The following is a 13,966-nucleotide window of genomic DNA, read 5'->3' on the forward strand; positions in this document are numbered from 1 at the left end:
TTTTTTCGGCGAGGTTGTTAGACTATTAGGAGATATATAGAAAATAGATATTCCGTTGGACTCCAAATTTAAGTAGGTTGTTTTAAAAAAATTGCATACTAATAAAAATTTTCATTCTTATGAATAAATAAATAAATAAATAAATAAATATATATATATATATATATTAATTTTTATTTTTATTTTTAGTCCCAATTATTAATGTATTTATGACTTTAATAACCTAAATATATATATTAATAATAATAAAAATAATTTAAAATTTATGTTAAGATATGTTAATTATATTTTTATATGTTTAGGGGGTACTTTGCCGAAGTAAATTGGTTGCTTAGTGGCGAGTATCATTGATTTCTTTTCTGCTTAAGAGCCACTGAGATCTCCATTCCTCTGTCCATGTGAGCTTGCAAGGGTTCAAGCTTTCTCCTCCATTTACCTTTGTCCATGACCGTCCGCCGTTGGTGAATGTGGAAGCGTCGGAATCTTCCTCCTCCGACAGTGTGGCAACGTGTGCATATCAGAATCCCTCTCCCCTGTGCAGCTCGCGATCTTCTTTTCCTTCTTATATTTTTGTTGTGGTTTGGGTTGCGTCTGGTCTCCCTCTCCTTAATACCGTTGCCGTGCAGAGGTGAGGTGCTTCAAAAACGCCTCCTCTCTTCTGGCAATCAGATCTGTGCGTGAGTGTGTGTATATTTGGGTGACTAAAATTCTGATTTCCTTCTCTTGTTTAGTTGTCATATTTAAATCTTAAAAGAAGAATTTTAATTATTTAAATCTTAAAAGAAGAATTTTAATAATCTGGAATTTACAGCTTAAATGAGCAGTTCCATTAAGTAATTTTGATATGGTTGCTTTGGTTATGATTATGAGAGATAAATGTGAACTTGGGTTTTTTTCCTTGAGGTCAAAACTGATTTTTCTTCTGAGAATATGGAATTGGAGAAGTTGGTTCAATCTAAATATTTATAGAGGAGAATTTTTGGGAGATGGAATTGAATAGGAAGAATGTCATAAAAGTTTGAAATTTAATGTCAAAAGGTGTTCAATAAAATAATTAAGAAGGAATCTTATTATATAAGGGCACTAAATATTATGATTATATTATTGATTAAATAAAACATCATTAGAAGGCAATTGTTCATTTTAATGGAAGTTGGGAGGTATGATTAGTTCAATTATTGATAAAAAAAAAAACCTTTGAAAAGGGGTTTAGAGAAAAATGTTGGATATTATAAATATTTTTGAGTATTTCAAAAGGAATTATTATAAATTAATTATTATTTAAGTCTATTCATTATTTTATAACATAAAAGTTAAATAATATTATTATTTGAAACCGTTTTTTAATTGTGATTAAGGTGGTTTTATCGCCCAGCATTATGAGATCTGTCTATAAAAGGCAATACTTGTCACAGGTTCAGAGAGAGACTTGATACTCTCGACCTTTCTCTCCTCTTCTATCATTCTAGTTCATTATGTAGTTACCTGAGTATTATGTGAATTTGTGTTGTTCTGTGTCCCTACTTTTAGTAGGAAGAGTCTGTTTAATCTTGGGGAGCTACCGCGCGATCAACCCGATGTGGCGGAATAGCTTTTAAGGATAGTGTCCTTGGGCATGACTCAGACTAGATTTCATCAGCTATCGCCAACAATCTTAAAAGCTATTTTTAACATGTTATGGCTGTAAGACCCAGTAGAGACATGTGGAGAGGCAATGAGTTTTGATGGTTTTATTAATAGAGTTAAGTGTTGGGGCACGTGAGTAAGTATATGCTGAAATGGGCAATGGTGAGTATGAACATCAAGAATGCCAAATTTTTTCCAAAATCCAAACTCATTTAAGACCTCAGTGGCTATGCATTTGAGTCCAAGCATGAATACCACATGCTTGTGATATTGGCAAAGTGATTGAATGTTGTGTACGGAGAGCATTCACAATCCTTCAGCTACCAAATAATTGTGGAAGTCGACCCCACCATAGCTACGAACGTATGGCTTAACAGAATCTAATTGGTCCATTGCAGTTCTTCCTCCTACACGAACATGGGGTCCTATCCTATTTCAGGTACCTATATCTTTCTACATTTTGAAATTGCAATTTGTAATGCTATTTTAGTAGTTAAGAATAGGCATAAATGCGAATGTGTGTTTGATAGATTAATAGAGATGAGACATCGGTAATATGAGCACACCTCATCCACAAGCTTGATAGGATTTGTGGCTTGAGTTTGATGCAGAAATATTTAGATACTACGATATGCATGGAAAAAGCTTCGTAGAGGAGTCAACTAAAGGGAATTCATTGAGAAAAAAAGAGGGAAAAAATATAAACATATTGGATAATGACAACCAGATATGATTCTTAGGCCTATCATAAGGGTTGGAGTATGTGGCTATTTTTTTTTTTTCCTCTGGAAAATGGCAGATGATCAAATGAAACTATAAATGGTGATGATTAAACTAATTTAAGGAATAAATTTTAAAGGCCATTATTGAGTGCATGACCCCTTCAACAATTATAACGAGAATTTTAATTTGGCCGATATGAACAGAAACAATTCAGCAAACGATTGGGATTTACTCAGCAATCATTAATAAACTGCAATGATTAGAATTTATTATTTATTATCATTTCCATATCAGTTGTATGAAAGCTTTGGGTTTTTCGGTCAATGAAACCGTTGGAATTAAACCTTAATATTTTGTTTATATTAATATGGCAGAATTTGCAATTTTCTGTGATAGTATATTATATATATATATATATATTAGTTTGATGAACTTAATAATTTTCAGAGAATTAAAATATTTGCAATTTGATGATGTCGAATTTGTATTGTTATGTGAATTTATTAGTGCATTCAATTTTGTGGATATTACGTTCAGATTCTTGACTGGCCGAGGGAGATATTGTTAAGTTTTTACGTTTTGAGCAAGAATAAATTGCTTTGATATGATACCATATTTAATATGCTTTAAAGTATCCAAATGTGGGTGCATGGCATTTTTTTTACCGTAAAAAAAGGAACTGATTAGGCATCACTTCAAATATCAATGCCATTAATTTGTTGAACTTATATTTCAAATATTTATTATGGCACCATAATATCTCATAATAAAGTTAATTTATTTGATTGGTAAAAGTTATCCAATATTCTTTGATTGAATACATTGCTTTATTTGCCTTTATATTTTAAGATGTAATTACTTTATTTGTTGCATAGCTTATTTAAGTTAAGGCGTGAGATATTTGAGAAGATATATGTAAAATTTGTTTTTGGAAATTTGTTGACTACATTAATTTGGTGTAGGCACTGATTATTAATTTTTTCTAGCTTTAAATAAAAAATATTATATATGGTCTTTGCTTGCACTGCTTCGAGCACATGCCAGAATATAATTTTTGATCATTCCACAAATTAATATCTAAAATGAGGGGTTGTGTGTATGTATTGATATGTTTATGATGGATTCAAAATTCTGAGAAAATTAGAATGGGAGATATTGTACGGCAAGATTCTAATTTGATAAGAATCATTATCCATGAGACATGAAATATTTAAAAGTGTGGGTGATGTTTAGCAAAAATTATTTTACTTTATTAAAAAATATATATATACATGTGTTGTACTAAATTGTTAGCATCATTTTATAAATACCAAGATATTATTCTATTGTGATTTAGAGGAAAATTAATTAAAAGGAGGCTATTATTTGCATGATGGAAAAATTTGTTAATTATAAAATTTTTGTCGCTTAGCTTGAAACAAGCATTGTAATAGTGATCAAAATTTAATTATTTATCTAGTGTAGACAAATTTATTTTAAAATAGGTATGTGACCGGTTTAATTATCTTGGCATCAATATTCATGTTTATGAATAATGATTTGTTTATTCCAAAGGTGGATAATATGTGTTATGGTCTCATGAAATAAATAGAATATTTTCTAAATTATGGATTGTGAATAGTAGACCCTCGGTGTATAAAATACATGGATATTAATGTGGGAAGATTCACTAGTGATTACCACCTTTAGTGATGATAGAAACAAGTATAATAACAAGATCATAAAGTTTTTACTCTAAAATTGGAGGCTAAGTTGTGAAAAATCTTCATAGTAATTATTTTGGTGTAAGTCTGACACTTAGTATTGATGAACATTTATGATATAGTTATGTTACGTAAAGATTGAGCATATCAAATAGCCTCATGAGAGGATGAGACAAATGAACATTTGAGAGATACCATAAATGTTGATATCACATAAAATGGATTTCCATTGTATTAAAATAATACAATGATGTAGAGTTAATTTTATATTCATGAGGAAAAATCCATTTATAGCCAAATAAAATGTGTGAGCCAAAGTATAATACTCTGAAGTTGGCTAAAAATGAGGTTAAGTAGTTCAAAAACTTCTTAGTAAATAATATTGCATTGAGAGTAAAACCGATACAGATTATGTCGATGATTTGTGTAATTGGCAAATGGCGATAGTCATTGCAAAGAGAACAATGGCCAAATGGTGATAGTCATTGCAAAGAGAATAATGGCATAGGTAGATATCGTTTGAGATATAATTAAGCATGCTAAAAAAGGAAGTTATCTCAATCGATTATGTAAGATCAAATGTAAATCTGATGGATCCGTTAACTTCCATATATGTTTGAATATGATATTTTAAAAAGGACTGCATGTAGAACACTTGTTGTTAACGATAGTTTTGTTAGTTCGTAGTGTACTATGATTAATGACTAGTTATTTTGTTTTTTTCATATGCTCTATCACGCCTGTTATTTGTGGGTTTTATATTTGCATTTGTTTCGTGGTTTCAGCTACGTTTAGTTAGTTATCTTGTCCTCGTCTGGTTAGTTACCACATAAGTTGTGTATCCATGTCTGTTATCTTTTTTGTAAAGTCCTCATAAAATTAATTTCATTGGATTCGTGAAATACAAGTCTCATCTTTCTTAACTAGTAAGTGTTTCTATGCCTATTTAATTATTTAATTTATTTGATTTCTTAATGCTAGATGATAAGTTGTTTATTTATTTTGAATTTAACAGTTCGATATTTGTGAAGCTTATCAAGATCTTTAAATTATCAAATTTGGTGGCCATATTATATTGATGAGTTCTTTTCAATTTATAATTATATGAACATATTCATTTACATTCTTCCAATTTTTTTATTGGGATGTTATTTATTGAAAGTGATTTAAATTTCAAATAGTATAGTTGACACTCAACCTCCTATTAAACATTAAGGAATCTATTACTAATCAAAAGTAATGGAGCTAAGAATTAATCTTTCTTTTAATATAAAATTTAAATTATTAAATTTTATTTTGTAAATTTATTCGTAGGTGCTCCACAATCTATAGCCAGGTTCTTTATCTTGTTATATATTTTATTTGTTGGCTAGAAGGAGTTAAACTCTTGAATCTTATCTTTTTAAATATTGTATTGTAAAAATTTTAGAAATTCAATTTATAAAGGAAGTTATGTTAAAATTTTTACAAAAATATTAAAGCCTTTGTTATAATAAATATTATCAAGGGCATCAAAATTTTAATATGAAATTAGTTACGTTTTTAGTAATGGAAAAAAAAAATGCTTGATTTGAAGCTTAAACGATGTGGGATATGACTCACATTCCATACCAGTAACCTATTTTGGTACGTGACTGAGTGAGAAATTTACAAGATCTAGGTTAATAAATGTAAAATAAAAAGTAAAAAATATTTTATCTATACTAAATTTTTTATATTTTGAATAAGACAGAGATATTAGAAGATTGCTTATGCAATATTGGTAAGTTTTGCACGTGCTCATCTTTAGCGAAGACAGTGCTTATGTCCATTGACCTGCACAATACACCCATAATATGAACGTCCAGTCGACGATCATATTGCATCTGCCTGAGCGCAGAGCAATAATAAGAAATTTCCTTTGTCACGGTCTCACACTTGGCAGATTAGCTGTCGGATTTGTTTTTACCTTTAGCTGTCGGATTTGATTTTACCTTTCGGCCTCCATATTATTTTTTTTTTCCTGAAAAAAAAAAAAGAATGATTGAAATACTGCATTTATTATATTTTTTGAAATTCTTGAAATACAATCAAATTTCTGTACAATCGCACAACCGTGTCAACCTTATGACTATATTATCAGGCAAATTACAGAGCGCAAAAATGCACATTTTCCCAAACTATAGAAACATACAACTATTAATGTTCGATAGTTGTTTTGAGACGAATGAAAGGCTCGTCGTCACAGAGCTAAAAGTTGCGCGGACATTAATCGCCATCAATTACTAGCACATAAACGCATTGTCCGCATTGAGTCCCCAGTCCCCAGTTCATCTCTCTCCTGGCTCCTCTTTGAGAGACCTTGAAATTTCAAGTCTTCCCCCATGCGCTTGCCAGTTCAGAGAGATCAGCTATCATTTTCCGTCTTTCAAGAACAAGATTTTGCGTGCTTAATGTTCTAGTGAGAAGAATTTCAAATAAAATGCATCTATTCATGAAAATCTTCATAGGGCGAGGATCCACTTGAAGAATCACTATCAAATGGAGTCGTCTCTCTAGGAGATGATGGGAGTGATTCTCTTTGTTGGGAGGACGAACCTGCAAAATATCTAGGTCAGGCCTCAAGTTATCATGTCTCATTACTCCGTAACATTCTCTACAAGAAACTATTTGATTAGTTCACCCAAAAAATGATTTGATTAGCAGAGGCATGCATCAGAACAAGGTCAAGTAAGAAATTTGGAACATGTCACTGGGAAAGATATCAGACCCAACTATGAATAGTTAAATTTTTTGGGTTAGGAACAGGTGGAATGCACCAGAGTACCCCCCAGGTTCGACAAACTAGACCTGGCAAACAATAACCTTTCGGTGAAATGTATAACGGTATGCTTGTTCCATTCAGTGGCAATCGTTTTGTCCATTGATCACAATGAAAATGTAATCAGGATGGAAGAAGCGCTTATACATACCTTTATGTCCTCTAGTGCGGAACTTCCTAGTGTGCCGCTTAATAAGCCTCTTAGCTTTGGTAATTGTGAGCTGCCGAGCAAAAGGAGAGAACTCTACATCACTTTCACTCCAATCGCCTTGAAAATCATTCTCTGCTTCACCCCTCATAGTCCGCAGAACAAATGCTTTTGCCTTCCGGCGCTGTGTGTTAAATAGTCCTCTAATGGATGTTACAAATCCATCACCCGCTCCATCACTCGGCCGCTTAAGCCAAGATGGCGGGTACTGATCAGATTTTCCGGCATGGCCTTCATTATCACTAAAATTGAGGTCAATTTCAGGAACACCAGCTCCACTAGGCTGACTGTGACCTTTGTCTTTAAATTTCCTACCCTACATGATTTTGCAAGAAAAATATAAATATATATGTTAAGTAAATTGATTAGAAAAGATTAACGTCATTAACACCAGATAGATATCCATTGAGACGTAGTATGATTTTCTTGATTGGTCATCGGCCCTCCTCAATGGCCACAAACAACACAGTAGTTTATCAAGGGTTGGGTTTATAACAAGATTGCAATGTTAATGTCCACATTAATTTGTGGCAGTAGATAGAATAGCAAATGTGAGTCAGAAGGATGCTACAAGGAAAGTAACATTAACAAGAAAATGAAGAGTAATAAGGATGCTGAGGGTCATTCAATACCTGCATTCCAGTCACTGACTTCAAGACTCCCCAGATGATGTGCTTCTTAACTTTTGAGAAGAGCCTTCGCCAAGTCCCAGTAAACTCAACCCGGTGAAATTGATCCATTAATAATTTCAAATCATTCACAACAAATCTAGACCCTTCATACGTAACCAATAACTCAACCTAAAAGAGAATAATAAACTGCATTCAGCCGAATTCTGAATTAATGTAAGTGATAGCAATTGACAGCTTCACCAAGATTACAGACCTGGCTAATTTTAATGTTGTGAAACTCCATCATTTTTCGAGGCCTAGATCTTTTCTCTTCATGCGACTTAGCTAACTTTTTCTCCTCATGTGATGAGCGACCAGCTTTGACAACTCTGGAATCTTTTGATTTATTCTTGGAGGCTTCGTCTTGTTGCTCAACAGAACTAAATGTACCAGTTTTTGAGGAAGAGAAGCTTTGTAAGACGAGTTCATTAGCTACAGATTCTGCTACAGTCTCTTCCCATGTTCTGTCAAAAGAAGACGTCCTTCTCAGCTCAGGGGTCGAACCATCTCCTGGGTTTGCTTTAACATTTGGTGATTTGGATGCCTGTGAATAGAAGATAAAAATTATACACCATTCTCGTAGCTATCCTTCCAGCACTGATCAAGAATAGCATTTCTGATTCTGACAGTCTAACTTGAGAGTGGTGCGATAAAGAATTCATCAGGGACTCACTTGGGCTGAATCAGCATGAAGAGAAGGCTGACCAGTGACAGGAAATAGCATCGCGGAGATGCCAGGTTTAGATGATGCTTCAGACTCTTTTATCAAGTGACTGTTTGAAGCGGAAGCTTCATGTACTGATGAACCTTTCTTTACCCGTCTCGCACCCGCAGTTGTTGAAACCTTCCAAACCTCCTGCATAAATAACCATAATTATGACGACTTCCCACACAAGCATAAATAATCATTAATTATAATCTGATGCAAAAATTCGGTAAATTTCAGTTTTTGTTATTAAGTCAATGTTGTGGTTAGAAGTCACTAACCTGTCGGCGTTGTGAATCTTGTTCTTCTTCTGGGAAGAAATACTCCCACATCATTCTGTACATTGTCTCAGTCAAATGGATCTTAAGGGGATAAATTTCTACCTGTAAAGCAAGGGCATATCAGGGAACAAAATTGTCAGTATTTATGCTATATGCTAACATTTTAATAACTAATTTTACTTTCTAGGTTTTGGTGTGAGTTTTCTTAAGGATCCAAAATAATCTTTAGAGGAATTATTACCTGGAAAAGTTCAAGGGGAAAATTTCCATCCCTCGGAGCTCCTTGTTTAGCATCTACTCGAAGCATGACACTTCTGAATATACGAAAAAGGAAAAGAACAGAATAGCACAGAAACACAGCAATATTTAATATACAGTTATTTCTCCCTTGCAAAATCTACAGAAATATTTAATAGATAAAACATCAACAATCATAAGGGATTTATCTTTCCTTTTCTGACAAGAGAAACTATTATACAATAAGTAAAATAGAGTGGATCCTTTTAAAAAGAGGAGAGCAAAAGCGGCTCAGGAATATATAAAAAAGCTGTCTACACTCTATGCGTCTGGTTAAATATTATATAGTGTAATTATTGCAAATATTATTAATACTAATATTTTGTATTAAGTAACTAGGAATTAGGATAGAATCAAGGGATTATCAATCCCTTAACATTAGCAATTTGCCTCCAGCATTTTTTTTTTCTTTTGCTTTCCTTTTGAATAAACACCCCTTGTATTATCATCTTTGAAACATCAGAAATATTCAGAGATTTGTCATGGTAACGGTCTTTGTTTGCTCCATTTGTTTTGCAGTCATTTCTGTTGTTTTTTTCCCCCCGTTTTTAGCCTTTGATAGACCGTGGCCTTAATTGCCATTGGGTCACCCTCCTCTGTCAATGCAGACACCAAAAGAACCCTTGGAACCACCTCAAAAACCAACTGGCACGGTCATCCTCTTATCCTCTAACCACCCAACCATGATGAAATTGTATCCGGCTAACTACAGTGCTGAGCCCATGATGACTTCAAGCAGTGATTCGCAGACCTTTTATGGCAGATATAAAGGGGAAAACTCTCTGATGTGGTTGAAAGTCCCAACGGAGAAATCTCCCACCACAGGCATACGTCTTTGCTGTTCCAAGGTACTATCACTCCATCTTCATCTAATGTCACCCAACTGTCACCTGGTCTTAATGCCTCACATAAGGTTCTTCTTGACTCTTGGGTCATATCTGGATCAACTGACCATATGACCGATTCTTCTCAACATATGCCAGGTAAAGAATTTGTGTTAAAAAAGGAGAGGAAAGCTAACACTTGAAGCCTATGTTGATGCAGACTATGCAGGATCTCTGGTCATTAGGAGGTCAACTATAGGCTATTTTCTTTTCTCAGAGGAAACTTTGCCAACTGGAAAGCAAAAGGCAGAATGCGACTGCAGGATCTAAGCAGAAGCTAAGTTCAGAGCTATAGCACTTGGAATCTTTGAGCTATCATGGATAAAAAAAAAAAAAAATTGGAGACTCGATGATCAAATGGGAAGGCCTAAAGAAACTTTCTTATCATAATAAATAAACTATCAACTTTGTTCACAATCCAGTGCACACGATCAGACAAACATATTAAAGTAGACCAGCACTTCATAAAAGAGAAACCGACCAGTGGTTTAATTTGTACTACTTTCATATCCACAGCAAATCAGCTCATAGATATGCTCATTGAGGGATTGTCTAGTTTTAGCCTTCAAGACTTAGCCACCAAGTTGGGAGTGGAAGACGTCCAATCACCAAAGGGAGTGTTAGATATTATGTAGTGTCATTATTGTAATTCTTGTGCAATATTTTGTGTTAAATAACTAGGAATTATGATAGAATCAAGGGATCATCAATATCTTAATTGAGCAATTTGTCTCCAGCATTTATTTTTCCTTCTCTTTCTTCTTGTATAAATACCCCATTTATTAATCATCAATGAATCATCAGAAATATTCAGAAATTTTTCACATCTGAGTAAGAGGGAATCTGATAGAGCTGATAAGTTCATTAAGACCTATAGGAGGAAATCAAGGGAAACTAAGAGGGCAGAAAAAGGATTCACCGCTGGTTCAAGTATTTGTCCTTTGAATCCTGGTGACAAGGAAAAGAAGTGCTAGCCCATTTATGTTTTGGGGGCTATCTAGAGGTATAGCCTATGTTGGGGACTGTGTAAGTCACTTTTTGGAGTCCTTATTGTCTTTCAGCCGTGAGGTTACATCCCAGGGATTATTTTGCATTGTGAGATAGTGAGGAGAGTCTGGCTTCTCAAAACGCCAGTGGTCCACTGTTGTTCTTGTGTTTCTTGTGATTTATGTACCGTTGCTTTTGTGGATTTCAGTTGGTCTTGTAACAGGGGAATGGGGTTTTGACAGAATCAGTGGAACTCTTATAACATTGATTCTGTTCTATCAAATTTCTATAGTAAAAACCCCAGTATTTTCGCTCATTTATTCCTTCTGCTGTCCTTTTCGGGAGTTATTTTCTCTTTTTTCAGCAGGCTTCTATCAGAATCCCTTGAAGCAAACATGAGCATAATACATGACATAGTATTAGAAACCATAGCACCCGTGAGATGGAGCATATCGAAAAGGGTTATGCCTACAATTCTTAACTATGTCCTATATGGATTTCTCAACCACATTTCTCTCCATCTTTTTCATATTCGTGTTTCCTTAATGCTAAAAGAATGAAGACTTTATCTTGACAACTAAGGCAATGGATGAAGCAAAAATGGTAAAGATCAGAAAATCAAAATGGAAGTACCAATAAAATCAAGAAAAAAAATATTCCAAGAAAATTGCATACTTTTCCCGCTCTGAAGGGGGACTCCATGCTGATAAAAGCATATCAGACTTGACATTAGGTAGGCAGTTTCTGACAACGAAATATTTTGTTGTAAATTGAGCAACACCAACATCCTTGTAATCTCGGTCAAAGTCATAGATCTAAAAGGTTGGCATAATGACACTAAATTAGCATACTCTAGCAAATTGAAATATGAAACAAAAGAATTAGAAAATTTTCAAGACTAAGCACTACCAACAATGAAATCAAAATATAAAGCATCTTAAAATGAGTAAAACCCACAAAAATGATCGAGAATATAAGAAACCAAGAAACAGATACAAGATCAGTTATGATATTCAATTTCTTGATTAAATAGATCCGCACAGATTAACTACCAAGAGTCCTTAGCTGGGATTCTCATGCAGATTCAAAATGCCCAGAGTCTCATCTCCAGAGAATCTTATGGAAAATCCGTTTCCAGTAGATGGGAATTTTAATTGCCCAGGTGCTAGAAAACCTATTTAAAATATAATTTAGCATAAGATGTACAAAAAAATTCAAAAATTGTACTGCATGAGACCTCATTAATACAGTTCCCCTCATTTGATTGAAAATTTTTGGAAGGGAGGGGAACTTTCCCCTTCGCTCATATTGTTTCCCTCCAATTTGGGGTTTTTGGGAGGAGAGTTAAAAAATTTTACTGTGTTACCCTCAGTTTTTTCTTGATATTTCATAAATGCCCGTGTTAAGAAACAAAAACTTCCCTTCTAGCACGTGAATAAATATCAGATGCAAGTGGAGGGTCATGGACAATGCTGATATTAAAAAATTGCTAAAACTGAAGGTAGAAGATGCAATGAAACATGGATTCTATGTTGTGTTCTTTTCTTCCTGTCTATTTACAAGCAGAATTTTGATGCCCAGTTATTCAAAGATAAAATAACAAAGAAAGAATAAAACCCTGTTCTAAACCTTCCTCCCATACTGGACATGGAAAAAAATTGAAGAAAAAAGTATGAACATCTAATATTTCATTCACCCTCTCCCAAAAGTATGAAAGAAGAATAATTAATATAAAATTTATTAATAATGCACAACATTTAAAAATTATAATTTAATTTAATTAAGGTGGAAAAATATTTTATATAAGGAACAATTTTTAAAAAATAAACTTAAACGCAGGGATATAATAGTAAATTAATTATAACCCCCCCCTTTAAAACCAAACACAGCCTTAGAGACAGGTTCATCAACAGTTATAAGGCAAGCCAAAAAGAGGGAGACAAAAAAGGAGGGCAGAGTAGGAGAACGCTAATATATAGCAAGACAAACGTAAGTGCTGGGATAGACAACAGAAGTTCATACTCAGCTTAAGAATTTTAACTGGACTCACAGAGCCAGTGGAAGGAAAAACATATGGAAGATGCATTTAAATTGTAGCATATTTGTTGCAAATCACACAATGTGATCATTCTCAGGTTGCAATGCCTTTCTTTTCTTATTTGCTAGTTGGCTCAATATTGTGTGCATGTGCATGAGTGAGATTGTAGTCAAAAGTTTATTAGATCTTTTACATGTCAAAATCAATTACAAACTCAAAACTATGATTTATAAAATAGAGTTTATATGATTTTTGGATAAATTTTTAGGCAAGTATAATCAAAAACTGGATTGAAAAGCAGGTAATAATAACTAATGGAATAACCATGGTTTTGGATTCATAACTGATTTTGACATGTAATAAGGATGTTTAGATATATCTTCACAAAACTATAGTTTTACTTGATTTTTTATTACGCTTTTCAACTATACTTAAATTCAACCTTATTAATCAATTTTATAAATCAATTATACCACATGATATAATCAACTATTTCAAAATCAATCATGTTAATAAATTTTATCTAACAGATAACACAACCTTACTTGATCATGTCACTAATGACATGATCTGTATCGATCATGTCATTAAACATAATTAGCTTCCAATTACGTCTTAATGACATGATATGACCCCCTGGAGAGCCCAACGGCTCTTTCCCTTTATTCTCCTTTATCATCATTTAATTATCTCTTATTTTCTTTCCTCTATCGTTGTTTCTCTTTCTTGCATATTTTTTTCCCTTTCCTTTTCTATCCTGGCAGTCATCAGTTTACATGATCATATAGAATAACTAATGGGCTAAGTTTTCTGACCCAAAGCCTTATCTAATCTCTTGTACAGCTCAACAGCTATAATATGAAAGATTAATACAGCTGCACGCCTCAGTTTCTTCTTCTTGCTCTGAAAAACCCTTCACTTCTATATTATTTCTCTCTTTTTTTTTTCTTCCTATCTTGGACGGGATGAAGTCATTTTACCCTCTAAATATACTGTACTCTTTGTTTGACTTGAATAATAAGAGAATCAGAGCATCTAAATA

At 33.5% G+C, this 13,966-nt stretch overlaps 1 protein-coding gene across 2 annotated transcripts in view; it reads right to left on the reverse strand.

Annotated features, from left to right (window-relative positions):
- Positions 1–6,072: 6,072 nt before the first annotated feature.
- Positions 6,073–13,966, reverse strand: part of LOC129303013 (protein SABRE) — a 41,632-nt gene continuing 33,738 nt past the window's right edge. For both annotated transcript variants that reach the window (XM_054941997.1, XM_054941998.1), the window contains 8 exons: positions 11,562–11,701; positions 8,960–9,032; positions 8,719–8,820; positions 8,405–8,587; positions 7,946–8,275; positions 7,693–7,860; positions 7,004–7,376; positions 6,073–6,629 (listed from right to left, as the gene is read on the reverse strand). In XM_054941997.1, coding sequence (XP_054797972.1) covers positions 6,520–6,629; positions 7,004–7,376; positions 7,693–7,860; positions 7,946–8,275; positions 8,405–8,587; positions 8,719–8,820; positions 8,960–9,032; positions 11,562–11,701 — 1,479 coding nt within the window. In that variant the 3' untranslated portion in view covers positions 6,073–6,519. The remainder of the gene's footprint in view (positions 6,630–7,003; positions 7,377–7,692; positions 7,861–7,945; positions 8,276–8,404; positions 8,588–8,718; positions 8,821–8,959; positions 9,033–11,561; positions 11,702–13,966) is intronic.

The sequence above is a fragment of the Prosopis cineraria genome, unplaced genomic scaffold (genome assembly GCF_029017545.1).
Source record: "Prosopis cineraria cultivar Desert tree isolate PC_DT_omini unplaced genomic scaffold, ASM2901754v1 PC2, whole genome shotgun sequence".
In the NCBI taxonomy this organism is placed as follows: Eukaryota; Viridiplantae; Streptophyta; class Magnoliopsida; order Fabales; family Fabaceae; genus Prosopis; species Prosopis cineraria.